General features: G+C 39.8%; 1 protein-coding gene across 3 annotated transcripts in view; it reads right to left on the bottom strand.

Moving 5' to 3' along the window:
- The window catches only part of hecw2b (HECT, C2 and WW domain containing E3 ubiquitin protein ligase 2b), a 48,175-nt gene that overhangs the window by 5,761 nt on the left and 29,055 nt on the right, over positions 1–13,359 (bottom strand). For all 3 annotated transcript variants that reach the window (XM_055008196.1, XM_023268365.3, XM_055008197.1), the window contains exons 16-30: positions 10,791–10,976; positions 9,194–9,346; positions 8,874–8,976; positions 8,127–8,223; positions 6,678–6,761; positions 6,300–6,409; positions 4,967–5,087; positions 4,767–4,880; positions 4,533–4,685; positions 4,352–4,450; positions 3,277–3,406; positions 1,538–1,684; positions 1,307–1,421; positions 259–344; positions 30–142 (exon numbers count right to left, since the gene is read on the bottom strand). In XM_055008196.1, coding sequence (XP_054864171.1) covers positions 30–142; positions 259–344; positions 1,307–1,421; positions 1,538–1,684; positions 3,277–3,406; positions 4,352–4,450; positions 4,533–4,685; positions 4,767–4,880; positions 4,967–5,087; positions 6,300–6,409; positions 6,678–6,761; positions 8,127–8,223; positions 8,874–8,976; positions 9,194–9,346; positions 10,791–10,976 — 1,811 coding nt within the window. The remainder of the gene's footprint in view (positions 1–29; positions 143–258; positions 345–1,306; positions 1,422–1,537; positions 1,685–3,276; positions 3,407–4,351; positions 4,451–4,532; positions 4,686–4,766; positions 4,881–4,966; positions 5,088–6,299; positions 6,410–6,677; positions 6,762–8,126; positions 8,224–8,873; positions 8,977–9,193; positions 9,347–10,790; positions 10,977–13,359) is intronic.

Here is a 13,359-nt window from a genome sequence, read left to right as displayed (position 1 = left end):
ACTGTTCCATGTTCTTCCTGTATTTTTACCTGGGTAGTGAGGTGACTTTCCCCCACTTCTCCACACAAAACCTGCGGGGCCCATTGCTGCCTCGCAGAGAGGCAAATCCTTCGTAAGGAATACTGGATGTCCCGGTCACAAACTGAGGAGAGAGAAGAGAAAGAAAAACAGAATATCATGGTAGAGGTGTCAGATATCACACATCTGTCAGACTTGGTTTGGACCAGAGGACTTTAAGGTAAACAGCAAACAGCCTACCTGCAGGAGTCTCAGTCTCTGCTCATTGTTGAACCTCTCGACTGCTGCCCAGAACCACCGGATCACAATGTGGTTGTCATGGTAACCTAAACAGAACAAGTCACGTCGGGTAACTATGGCAATAAGCTCATGATGATAGTGAGTTACACCAGCTTAACAAGCTCAGTCAAACGTTTGACCAATGACATTTTGCCTGATTTGTGATCTGACATTTGTAATTGAATGAGGTGAACATAAATGCCCTGGGAACGATACAGAAAAGCAAGAAAACAGCAGTTTAATGGCCAATTCATGGTTTCTGCATGGCTAATTTGAACTTTTAAACAGACAGCTCGCAGTTTTATTCTACTGCATTAGGTATGAGTCTTTAAACCAGGGATGAGAATGACAAATGGAAAAAAACTCTGAAAATGTCTGCCGAAGGCGGCGGCGGCGCCGCCCCCCCCCCCCGCCCCCGCCCCCCCACCGAAAATAGGCGGATGTTGTCATTAACATAAATAGCGAGTGATGTTTACAGATAGCAATGCCGATTTCCGTTCTCACAGCTGTATCTGATTTTGCAATGCGCGTTGCCGAAAGATGTCGGCGGCGGGATGGCCATCACGGCGGGATGGCCATCACGGCGGGATGGCCATCACGGCGGGCGGCCATCACAAGCCTCGGCTCGCGACGCGTCGGCCGGCCGGCCGCTTACCTACCCCTACCCCCCTACAATTTTCTCAACGGATTTACACGATTCACAAAAACTATACTTTCGGCGGAAAAAAACTCGGAATTCCGCGGATCCGCGGAAAATTCTCATCCCTGTTAAACAACTCTTTAAATGATGAATTATACAGATTAAGGCACCATTTATTGTCCTGTCATGTATGTATGCATTTTTATTTTGGGTTTTTGAAACATTTCACATCTTAACCAAGAGTTATGTGTCCTCCTGGTGCCACAAGGGTCAGTGTGTGGATGAGAAAGGATCATCTCTTCCTCCTCATTCTGGCGTACCCAAATGTAATCTAACAAACAGTCCATTCATCCTTCTTTTCCTCCGTACCTCCTCTGTACTCCGTGTTGTTCCTCCAGTCTGATAAGTCAATCTCAGCAGTGCCAGCGATCACCAGCTCCAACTCTCTGGCATCAAACACAGACACCAACCTGGCATCCACCACCTGGAAAAATCGCACAAAAATATTAAACAGCCACTCTTTTTTTTTTTTTTTTTTCAAAACTGGATATTATTTAACATGCAAATGTTTTATTCCAGCTTGATCCCACTGAGCCGTACCTCATAGAAGCCTCTGACCAGACTCTCAGTTTGCTGGACCACCCCTCTCTCTATCCTCCACTTCACCATCCGCTCAATGTACTCCTTCTTGTTCTTCTCTGAGACGGGGATGTTGGCTCCTCCAGGCTTCAGCTCCCTTTCTGTTATCTACACAAACATCCACAATCACAAAAGTGCATTAATTTTTTGCTTCTTCAATCGTTTTGATCTAAAGAGGGCATTAAACAACAGACAGTAAGCACACCTCTGTGGACGTTTGCGTCACTACAGGTACTGTCCACCCTGGAAGCAATTGCACATGTTCTGGGAAAACAAATTGTGCTGAGAACAATCGCTTGGTATGAGGAGATCCTCTGTCATCCACATTCACTAAAGAGTTCTAATTGAAGTAGTTGCTGCCGGACTTTAAAGGTGCTTTGATTTGCATTTGTTTTCCATCGATGGTACCCAAACACGGTGGAAAGTTCTAAACTTTCCAGAAGTCCTACACTACCTTTCAAAAGTTTGGGGTCACTTAGAAATGTCTTTAGTTTTGAAAGAAAAGCAGTTTTTTTCAATTAAGATAACATTAAATGAATGATAAATCCAGTGTAGACATTGGTAATGTGGTAAATGACTATTGTAGCTGGAAATGTTTAATGGAATATCTCCATAGGGGTACAGAGGAACATTTCCAGCAACCATCACTCCTGTGTTCTAATGCTACATTGTGTTAGCTAATGCTGTTGAAAGGCTAATTGATGATTAGAAAACCCTTGTACAGTTATGTTAGCACATGAATAAAAGTGGGAGTTTTCATGGAAAACATGAAATTGTCTAAGTGACCCCAAACTTTTGAACAGTCGTGTACATATATAATATATTTGGATTATGGAATTTGGGCATAATATTACAATAGCATATGGTTTTACTGTTTTACATCAGTCTACCATCCAAATAAATGACTCAAAGACAATTCAGTAAAACATTTTGATTCCACGCATGTCTAGAAAACTCGTAAAATTGTGATTTTTACGAAACAAAACTGCATCTACATTGTGAATATTTTCTAAACTACAACTAAGGATGTATTTGTGGCCTAAAATAATGCACATTTTTGCATCACTTAGTGAAAAAACACAGTCAACAGCACTGCACTTTAGCTGCTGAAGCTGAAAAAACACATTGATGCATGATGTAGTTTAAAGTGTAAAATAAGATTCCAACAGTTCCTTTAACCGGTCGTCTGTCAGTTAAAACAGAAAATGTCAAGTTAGCTCGGTCTGAAAATGTTCATGAAAGTTGTTTCTGAGTACAAAACCATATTCAGTCAAGCAGACACTTGTTTGAAAGCTTTGCATAAAGATTACCAGTTAATTTTTAAAGCTAGAATGAAAGTAATGGGTGTGAATATTATATTATTTGAAGCAAGGACCAGTGAAAATGTCCTCACTCCAAAGGTCTTCAACCAGGCAGTAGGGTTCTTCACAAACTACTCGAATTCTGGAAAAATTAAGACCTGATCTCTGACTCCCATTGGACTAGATCTTGTTTAAGTCCCCTCTGATCTCAGCTGTATGAGCCAGTATGTTCAATACTGAAATGGATCTAAGAATATCCATTATAATATCAATAATATGTAATATCAATATATAATACCGATCATCAAGTATCAACAGACGACGAGCAGTGAGTAACTGACAGAATTTCCCTTGTTGGTGGATGCGTAACGATGCAGGTCCACCAGGGCAAACACCCACCTGTCCGAAAACTTCCTCATTGACAGTGAAGGTGAGGTCCAGCATGTCTTCGATGTCATTGTCCTTCATCCACTGGAGAGACTGGTGAAACTCCTCATCCAGGTACTCCAGGTCACTCAGGTCACAGGGACTAAGAAGCAGGAAAAGACACTGAGTGGACAGAGCTCAGTAGAAGTGTAGAAATGTGACTTGACTCGAATTTGTATCACATCATATGCTTTGCTGTGATAGTTGGGTATGTGAGTCAGTGGTCCAGGTAGTGTGCACGGTGGATAGAGTTGTAGTTCTAATGGGCAGTGTAGTCATTGCTGTGAGTTTCTAATGCTACAAGGCGGAGGAAAGCAGTTGCTCCTCTGGTCTGTGTGTCACCTGATTTGACTTCAATCCAACACCTTTGGCGTATTTTAAAGAGAAAGACAGCTAAAAAAAATGTCTCTGGTGAACAGCAGATTTTTGGTGTCTTCCATACTGAGGAGGATTGACTCTTGTCATCAAAAATAAAGGTGGACACATGAAGTGCTGAAAAAATAAAACATTTTCAGGAAATTCCCTGTAATTTTCCATAAAATTCCAGGAAAATTCCCACAAAATTGCAATAAAAATTCAAGAAAAATTCCACAAATTGCAATAACATTCCACAAAATTCCCATAAAATTGCAATAAAATTCTAGAAAAATTCCCTTAAAATTGCTGGAAACTTCCCACAAAATTCTGAGGAATATTCCAGCAAAATTCCTGGAATCTCACTAATGAAAGGTGTACTGACTTGTTAGTAACTGTGGGTTTGTATTTTTAGGAAAGTAAATCCAAACTACTAGTTTAGAATTTTATATTATAGCAGATACCCAGTATTCAACTTGAGTAATGCTGTTGGTGATACAATTGTAAAATATTTGACTTTTAAGTAATATTGCACTGGGGCTTACTTTTGTTGTATATGGTATGTGTATGTGGGGGTGACAATTTTAGTATTTCAGGAAACATTAAACATAGCCTGGCTGTTGTATGAGTTAAGATCCCTGTAAATGTTTTGTACATATACGTCAGTGTTTCTTTGTATTGCAGATAAACATACATGCGCAGTAAGCCTTTATAGAAGGGTCTGGTGAAGAAGGCGTCCAACAGGTACTGATGAATCAGAGCCAGGCCTAGAATGCGACCGCTGAACCGGAACCTGAAGCACACCAAGACAAAGAAAAGTCATGCTGATGATAAAGACTGTGTGTGTGTGTGTAGGGATAATGTATGTCACTCACCATTCGTGGTGATTGTCTACAAAAGCAGACATGGGGCTGATCTGAACGGTGTACGTGTCGTTGGCTGAATACTCAAATAGACCATAATAAGGGTTGAACAGTTCTCTGGAAACCAAGAAGAAGAACTCTCTGGAAGGTCCACTGTAGTCCAAACTGTAACAGAGGCACAACTTTCTCAGTATTTATTCTTTTTTTTACCCACTTTCCTTGTCCTTTCCCTTCACAGATACTCACCCCTCCTCCCCGACGAAGCTAACGTAGAGCTTGCTGCGCTGTAGGTCTTTGCGGGAGTAGCACATGATCTGGTTGAAGGCATCTTCCAGGAGGTGGTCGCGTCGGATGATCAGTCTGAGGCGCACAAACAAGTAAGAGACAATTTTAAACGTATCAGGACTAAGAAAGAGATCAGATCTGCAGACAAACGGTCCACTTACTTTAGCTTCCCTGGTCCTTGGCCATAGCCTTTAGTTTCCAGCTTCCTGTAGAAGTTGCGTAGTTTAGCCTCAAAATCTCTCTTGTAGGGCGCTGGGGCTCTGGCATTAGCTCTCTGAGTACCTATAAGCAAAGACAGAGATGGTTTTACACTGAAAACTTTTACTGTGCTGGCATTTGTCAGCAATCTGTGACTGTCTATACTCTCCAGGGATATATTGGAATTAGGGATTCTTATTCCAACTTTCCTTACTCAGTCTGTTCTGTTAACAGAGTAACTTTGAAAATTCCCATAAAATTGCTGGAAAATTCCCACAAAATTCTGAGAAAGTGTCCTGGAACATTTCCATAAAATTCCTGAAACTTGCTCATAAAATTTCATAAAAAATCCTATAAGAAGTGCTGAAAAAAAAAAAAACATTTCCATGAAATTCCCATAAAATTGCAAGAAAATTTCATAAAATTGCTGGAAATTTCCCACAAAATACTGATAAAAATTCCTGGAAAATGTCTTGAAAATTTCCATAAAATTCTTGAACATTTCTCATAACATTTCAGGAAAATTATTATAATAAGTGCTGAAAAAATAAAACATTTCCATGAAATTCCCAGAAAATTCTGGAAATTTCCCATAGACTTCCTGGAAAATTTCATGAAAATTCCCATAAAATTGCAATAAAATTCCTATTAAATTGTAATAAAATTCCATGAAAATTCCCACAAAAATGCTGGAAAATTCCTACAAAATTCTGACAAAAATTCTATTTGTCCAATTGTCTTTTATTGAAGCGCATAAGATTACCAGGACCTTGAGAATCTACACAGAAACAGGTCCTGGTGATTTTGTGAGACAGTGAACATGTTTTGAGATTCACTGTATCGTAATTTGAATCAAATGAACAAATTATGATACGGAGGATACAGCTGGTCGAAACAAGGGAACCAATCGGAGGGCAGAAATGTAGGACGGGCGTGAACATTGACCAGTTGTAGGGCCTTTTTTGACTGACTGTAGAGCCAGTCCTGTCTTTCTTTCTCTTGATTCTCACGGGAATAAAACCAGCTATCCATTCAGAATTCCAGTTAGGACAATCGGGATATCATGCTTGGAAGATGGGGATGCTATCCCAAACGCTGTGGGGTTGGAACCGATCAGCTTACAGTGGGGAAAAAGACATGACTTGTGGGGCGCAAAGGGGACATATTCGGCTTTTGATCAACTCTGCTAACACTGGATGCTAACACCAGATTTGAACAGAATAAACTTTTAGGACGAACAATCCATTAGCATCAAATCATAGTTTCCCACACATGGAACATGCATGTGACTTTTACCGGGTGAGTTCTGCGGTGAGGAGACAGGTGACCCTCGAGGTGACTGACAGTAACTGGAGTGAAGTAGGGTGTGGGGAGGCACATAGGACATTACTTCATCTTCGAATAGACTGTAAGAGACAAAGAGAAAGAAACTCAAACTGAATCAATTTAATAGGGCAGAACAGGCTGAAAGCAAGGCCGGAAAAACTAAATAAATATAGGGAGTCAAAAGTGAAAGGTGATAATTCAATAAGAATTGAAAAAAATCTATATAACTATAGATATTAATACAAATGTATATTGTAATGTAAAAATCAAATGGAAAGAACAGAATTGAGGAAAGATGAAGAGAAACCAAGAGGAAGGTAGAGAAGGACGGCAGGAGGAATTTCTCACCTTAGCAGCATGACAAGGTCGGCATCTCCTGACAGCCTGGCCAATCCTGACACTCCATCTGTACGAATCAGCTGCACCTTCTCCCTGTTGTACAAGAAAACGTACAAGTAAAAAAGTGTGTCCCCTTTCTAGTCATCCATCAATGTTAGATGCACTGACAACACAAATTTAGCACAGTGGAGAACTGTCCTGTGCTCATATTGTTTTAGTGAACAGACACATGATACGAGCCACAAAGACAGATCTGTTGCATACAAACATGAACAAAGGATTACATAAACTTGAAAAGACCCCGTATGCCATGGCAGTCTTGAGTTTTCATTGCCTCAAATTGCTCTGATGGAATCACTGGAATCCATGCCTCTTAGCTGATGGTACTATTATGCTCTTGAGCGTTTTGGTACCAGTGGAACTGGAACTTTACCTCTGCAATCTTCAGGGAATTCTAAAACCATTATAAACCTGTGGACTGTGATAAAGAAACAAGTTTGTGTCAGAAAACCAACAAATTTAGTTTAACTGTACCAACTCTGTCAAGAGCAGTGGTCAAAGATGCAACCAGAAGCTTGTAGACGGCTAACAAAAGCACCTAGTTGAGGTGAAAATGCCCATGGGACATTCAGCCAAATATATCCATTGCTGTATGGATATATTTGACCCATTTTTGTGACAAAGACTCATGGGTTTCAGGTATTCCATCATAGAAAATAGGTTATAGGAGTCATTAAAAACTCAAGACTGCCATGATATACCTGGACTTTTGTTCATGACTGTGTGCCACTGGAGTATAGGAAAGATATCCTGATCGATCCCAGCTTGTCTTAAACACGAGTTCTCATCGGAGGCCATTAGGTGTTACAGAAGTCTTTGTCATAGTGGCCTGTAACTGGATAAATCAACACAATGCTGTCTGCTTACCAACACGGAACTGTTCATAATTCAAATGGCCACCTACTCGGGTCAATATAGTGTTAAACAGTAAGAGGAGCCACCTGGTGGCGCAACCACTACAGATAATCCACAATTTATTTCCTGGCATGCATGGAGAGAATACAGGTTGTCGCTATCTTTTGAAGCTTATGAAGGTATGGTAAGGTATGCCCTCTTGAAACTACATTTCAGACTGTGTCCAACTGGAACTTTATAACAAAGTTCTTGACCACCTATGTAAGATACAAGAACAGCTTGGATGCAAAAATGCAGTCAACATACTTAAAATGTGTAACATTATACGAAAATGGTATAGGACTGGGACTCTGTATTATTAAATGCTTGGATCATATTCATGGGGGTGTGGATTTGTCTTGCAATGATGATTTCTCTTTTCTGGTTGGGCACGTGCAAATAACTTTTCTTGTTTAGGTCAGGCTTTTAGTCATGATGATTAAAGAGTAACAGACGAAGGAAGTACAGACGTTTTCACAAGTACAGAAAGACCAGTGTGTATACCTGAGTGCATGGTTGCGGTTGAAGTCAGGCTGTCTCTCCTGCAAAATCTCATAGATGTTTGGTTGTCGAAGAAACGCCACAATCTTGTCATTGTAAGCTGGATGGAGAGTGGACAGAAAACATGTGGGTGAGTTTTAATATTCCACAGCCCTCTAAAACCTGTGATACGTAACATCGCTGGTCTCATCAGTCTGTTAAAGTGATGTCATTCTGTCACTTTTATGTTAATGCTCCTCATGGCTTCAGTCAGGCATACACTGTAACCGTTTAACAGAGGTCATGGTCAAGGAACAACTGATTAAATTGTGGGGGTGTTTCCGAATCCCTTCAATTCCCGCCGCCCGCTACATATTTAGGTCACGAGTCGGTATCTGTACATAACGTACACATGCATAACGCACGCCTGTGCTCACCACAAGGTAAATTTTTATTAAAGATTTCATCCGTTGAAAATGACACGACTGAGCAGCCTTTTTATTGGTCAGTCTCATTAATCTGTTTCCTTAGTGTAAAGCTTCATTTTTTGTGTGTTTTTCAGATCATAATAGATGTAAAATTGAAGAGCAAAGTAAATGAGAAAGTGTTGTATAATTTTGACAAACTATCTTTTGCTCACTGTGATGCTGGCAACTCAAAACACATCCCTTCTGTGTGCCTATCTGCTGCTACTTCCACAGGAAAGTGCCCACAGTGCTTCTTCAGACATAAAGCAGACACATTCATGTGTATGCTTGAACTTATACTGACCAACTGGCACAACTTCCTGACACTGCCCCCTGCTGGCTGAGGTGAAGGTGCTGGAAGGTCGCGGCAGGATGGGCGGACCAGCATGACGAGGGTCTTCACCAACCTGCACAGACGAGAGTCAAATAAATGTGTAGCTCTTCTGGTTTTAAAGGGCAATTTTAGTATCATCTGGCACAAATGCATGCTAATAGGCTTGTAATTCATCTCCATAAGGTGACTGTGTTGCACTAGCTGTGAGGAAAGGAGCTGTTAAAGCAGATATCCTGTTATAAGTACGAACAGCTAAAATCCTCCATCATCCTGGGTGAATTCAGTCTCACCAGTCGGCGTGGGCTGACCTCTCCAGCGCTGTGGCTGCGTTGACGGGTGAGGTACTGACGGTGAGCCAGGAGGCTGGGGGGCCGAGAGCTCTGGAGAGGCAGCCGGGGGTCGATAAAGGTGGTGGCACGGCAGTTATGGTCCACAAAGAAAGGCTGCATAGGGGTACACACATAGAGGAAAGCGTCCATTGTATTATTTTAATTTCATTACAATTGTAATTGTCTGTACAGTAACATATAGTGGTAAGCAAAAAGTGTCAGAACAGAGTCAGAGCATCTCCAAAACAGTCAGTAACACAACATAACATAATAACACATGGTGCATTGCAGCTTGCTGATCCCTGTCTTTTGGAATGCAGGTCTCAATCTGATTTAGCATTAGTGAAATGTGCTAGTCTAGTCTAGTGTATACATTTTAAGACCCTAAAGGTATCTTGTAAAATGTTAAATTTAATTTGGTGAAATCTGGCTTTTAACCATCTGCACTATCGTTCAAAAGTTTGGGGTCACTTAGAAATGTTCTTATTTTTGAAAGAAAAGTTTTTTTTTCCAATGAAAATAACATTAAGTTAATCATAAATTCACTCTAGACATTGGTAATGTGGTAAATGACTATTCTAGCTGGAAATGTTTCATGGAATATCTCCATAGAGGTACAGAGGAACATTTCCAGCAACCATCACTCCTGTGTTCTAATGCTACATTGTGTTAGCTAATGGTGTTGAAAGGCTCATTGATGATTAGAAAACCCTTGTGCAGTTATGTTAGCACATGGATAAAAGTAGGAGTTTTCATGGAAAACATAAAATTATCTCAAACTTTTGAACGGTAGCATATTTCTGTTCAACATTTATCAATTTAGCTGTTAAGTTATGGAAAAATGTCCAGATTTTTGTTGTGAAAATTATTTTATTTGATTATTAAATGTTCTTATTCATTGTAATACTATATAACTGTGTGGTGTGTAGCTCACATGAAGCGCTGTAAAGAGGAACCAAGGCCTAACCAGCAGTGAACTATAGATAAAACATACCAAGATGTGTAACTCATGCTTATGTGCCTGTACAGAAGCTACGCTGTTTTCAAACTGTGCTCTGCTCATGCTGACTCCTTGTGCAAGCAAAACTTTGCTTTGACTTAAGAGACGACTCCGAGCATTAATTTGGAGAAGTCAGGACTCCACTGAAAAATTTTCCTGACAATTGTAACTTACATTTATTTTTATTTCTATATTTCTAATCATGTCATTTTTTTAGCCCTAATTTGTCAATTTGGAGCCCAAGATCACATTGCCAAGTAGGAAGTTTAGCCGCCATATTTCATTTTATGCATTGAAGCAAATATTTTATGACAAAAAATGTATTTTTCCCAAATTAGACAGCATTCATAAAGCTTCATAAGTGTTTTTAGGCTGTCAAGGGACACAAACATTCAGTTAAACATATCATAAAATCACATTTTGTCACTTTTAGTCTTAATACAATGTCCGATGTGTATCTGCACAAGTCATAAATCTGTACATTATATTGCCTGCAGAACATTTACAGCCCTTGAGTTTATAAGACTCTGAGACATTTGATTCAGCTGCCAGCCCCACCTTGCCCGTGTGGTCGTGCTTCATCTCCCAGCCTCTTGGCAGCTCCAGCTGTTTGTTGGCCAGCATGTTGAGGAAGGCCACCAGATCCCTGTTGTGCTGATAGCGCTCGAAGTGGTGAGCGTCCCGACGAACCTTACTGATCATATGCTTCAGACACGTGTTGGTGGTGAACATACGGTAGGCACTCTGAGAGAAGAAGGAGAAGGTTAACAGCATCTGTTCTCTGTCAACATATCACCATATACTGCATAGATTTCAATACATTTAGCTTCTCCTCAGCATGAATTGTGTACAACAGAAGCGAGTACATTCCTGTTCAATATCACATAACTGTCAAATTATTCAAAATTGCATCACTTTGGACAGTTGAATAGTGGAGAATGTTTTTGCTTCTCTTTGCTGGAGGTGTTGTGCTGGTCTCCCAGTCTGTATAAATTAAACTCAAGGGTTTTCTATTGGATTTAAGCCAGGCAACATACTTTCCCAGGTTATAGTTTCCATTTTGGCAGTGTGCTCTGCAGGAACATTCTTCTCCTGCCAAGCTTCTACAGACTGGGAGTCATGTTGTCTGTATTTGTGTATCTCCACAGGCATTCATGATGGACTCTATAAATAAATTCTATAGGTTATATCGATTGGTTCCATGCAAGTGGCAGCCTTTTGTAGTGGCTCTTGTCAATGTCTTCAGTTTGTTTATTTTTACTCCACCAAGGAACGGCAGAGTTATGTGACGATTGGAATACTGTTTGTCTGTCTGTCTGTCTGTCTGTCTTATAGCAACATTACTCAAAAACAGACTAACGGATTTGAATGAAATTTTCAAGAAGGTCAGAAATGACACACAGATCAAGTGATTAGATTTTGGCAGTGATGCAGCTTATAGTCTGGATCCACGGATTTGTTAAAGATTTCTGTGTTATAGCGGCACAGCATCACTGTAACCATGACAACAAGTGAACACTACGTCAGCTGCCTGCTGATGATCACATGATTGTGATCCTACTACAAATCCACCGCTGCGGACTTATCCGTCGGAAATCATACAAGGAACAATTGATTAAATTGTGGGGGTGCTTCTGAGTCCCATCAGTTCCTGCCACCTGCTACATAATTAGGTTATGCAATTCGGTATCTGTACATAACGTACACATTCATAACACACGCCTGTGCTCAGCACAAGGTCATTTTGTTTGTGGTACATCTACAGTCAAGCCTGAAATCATTCATACCCCAAACAAATTTTAACTTAAAGATATTTTTAAATGTAAATAAAAGCTGAGAAATTATTTTTTCCACAATGATGCCTCTTGCACATCATCTTATCTTTTAACCCTCCTGTTGTCTTTGTTTATGAACACCAAAAAATATTGTTTCCTTGTCTGAAAAAAATCCAAAAAAGTCAGCAAAAAAATTACCGAAATTTCTGAAAATTTGCAAAACCTTCAGGAAGAAAATTCCAATAATTCCTTAATAGTTTCCCTTAAAAGTTTTATTTTTAAAAAATCCCCCAAATTTGGCAAGAAATTCTTGTAAATATTTTCAAAAAGTGAGTAAAAATCTTCAAAAAAAATCCCAAAAATATCTAAAGTGATCACATATATCTCAGTAAAACTTCTAAGATTTTCTTTAAGAACATTCAAATAAAAATCAACCAAAATCCAGCAAAATTTGCTGGATTTTGGTTGATTTTTATGTGAATGTTCTTAAGAAACATTTTTAACATTTCTTTTTTCCACCAAAAGATGCTCAAAGATTTCCCAAAAATGTTGAAAATGTGGACATCAGAAGTTTCACTGTGAAAATATATATATTTTTTCCACATTTTCAAACTTTAAAATGGGTCAATTTGACCCGCAGGACGACACGAGGGTTCAGAAACACCTGTGTAATTTCCAATCAAAAAAAACTCTTGCTGGTTGAATAAAAGTAACTTCAAGTCAAAATTTGCTTGGGGTATGAATAATTTTGAGCTTGACTGTATATTAAATGGACATATACTATGTTGCCATGATTTCAGTCGCAATTTTTTTTTTTAAGATTTCAGCCGTCAGAAATGATACAACCAAGCAGCCTTGGAGGAGTGCTTCTTCTTGTTGCATTTTATTTTTGTGTTCAAGTTAGCTTTGCAAACTAAAGTGGACACTTGGTGACTGAACTGACGATCTTATCTTCTTCCCAGCTTTTGGCTTTTGTTGTGACTGAGTGCCATGTCAATGTGTGGAAGAACCATCTGCTTTGGATCCAGCTACTAACTAGGGCTACCTGGTCTCACTGCAGCCTGGAGAAAGACTTGAAATCCCCAGGAGACATAGAGGATGAAGGCTGGGGCAATATGGACGTCTTACATGGATTGTCATTGGGAATGTGAGGTTTATAAGACAGACAGGCCTGGGGCACTCATGAGGACACAGCAGGAATGTCCGAAATGAAGCATAATGCTGACAACTAGACTATCAACACAATACCTGAAAGCTTTTAAGGCAATTCTGGACACTCTCAGCTACAACTTTTCAGACAGCAAAATGCCTTTCTCCTACCCCCAACTTTTTCATTACCCTCCTAATAATTT

This window comes from Amphiprion ocellaris, chromosome 24 (assembly GCF_022539595.1).
Source record: "Amphiprion ocellaris isolate individual 3 ecotype Okinawa chromosome 24, ASM2253959v1, whole genome shotgun sequence".
NCBI lineage: Eukaryota > Metazoa > Chordata > Actinopteri > Pomacentridae > Amphiprion > Amphiprion ocellaris.
This window is presented reverse-complemented; position numbering and strand designations above follow the sequence as displayed.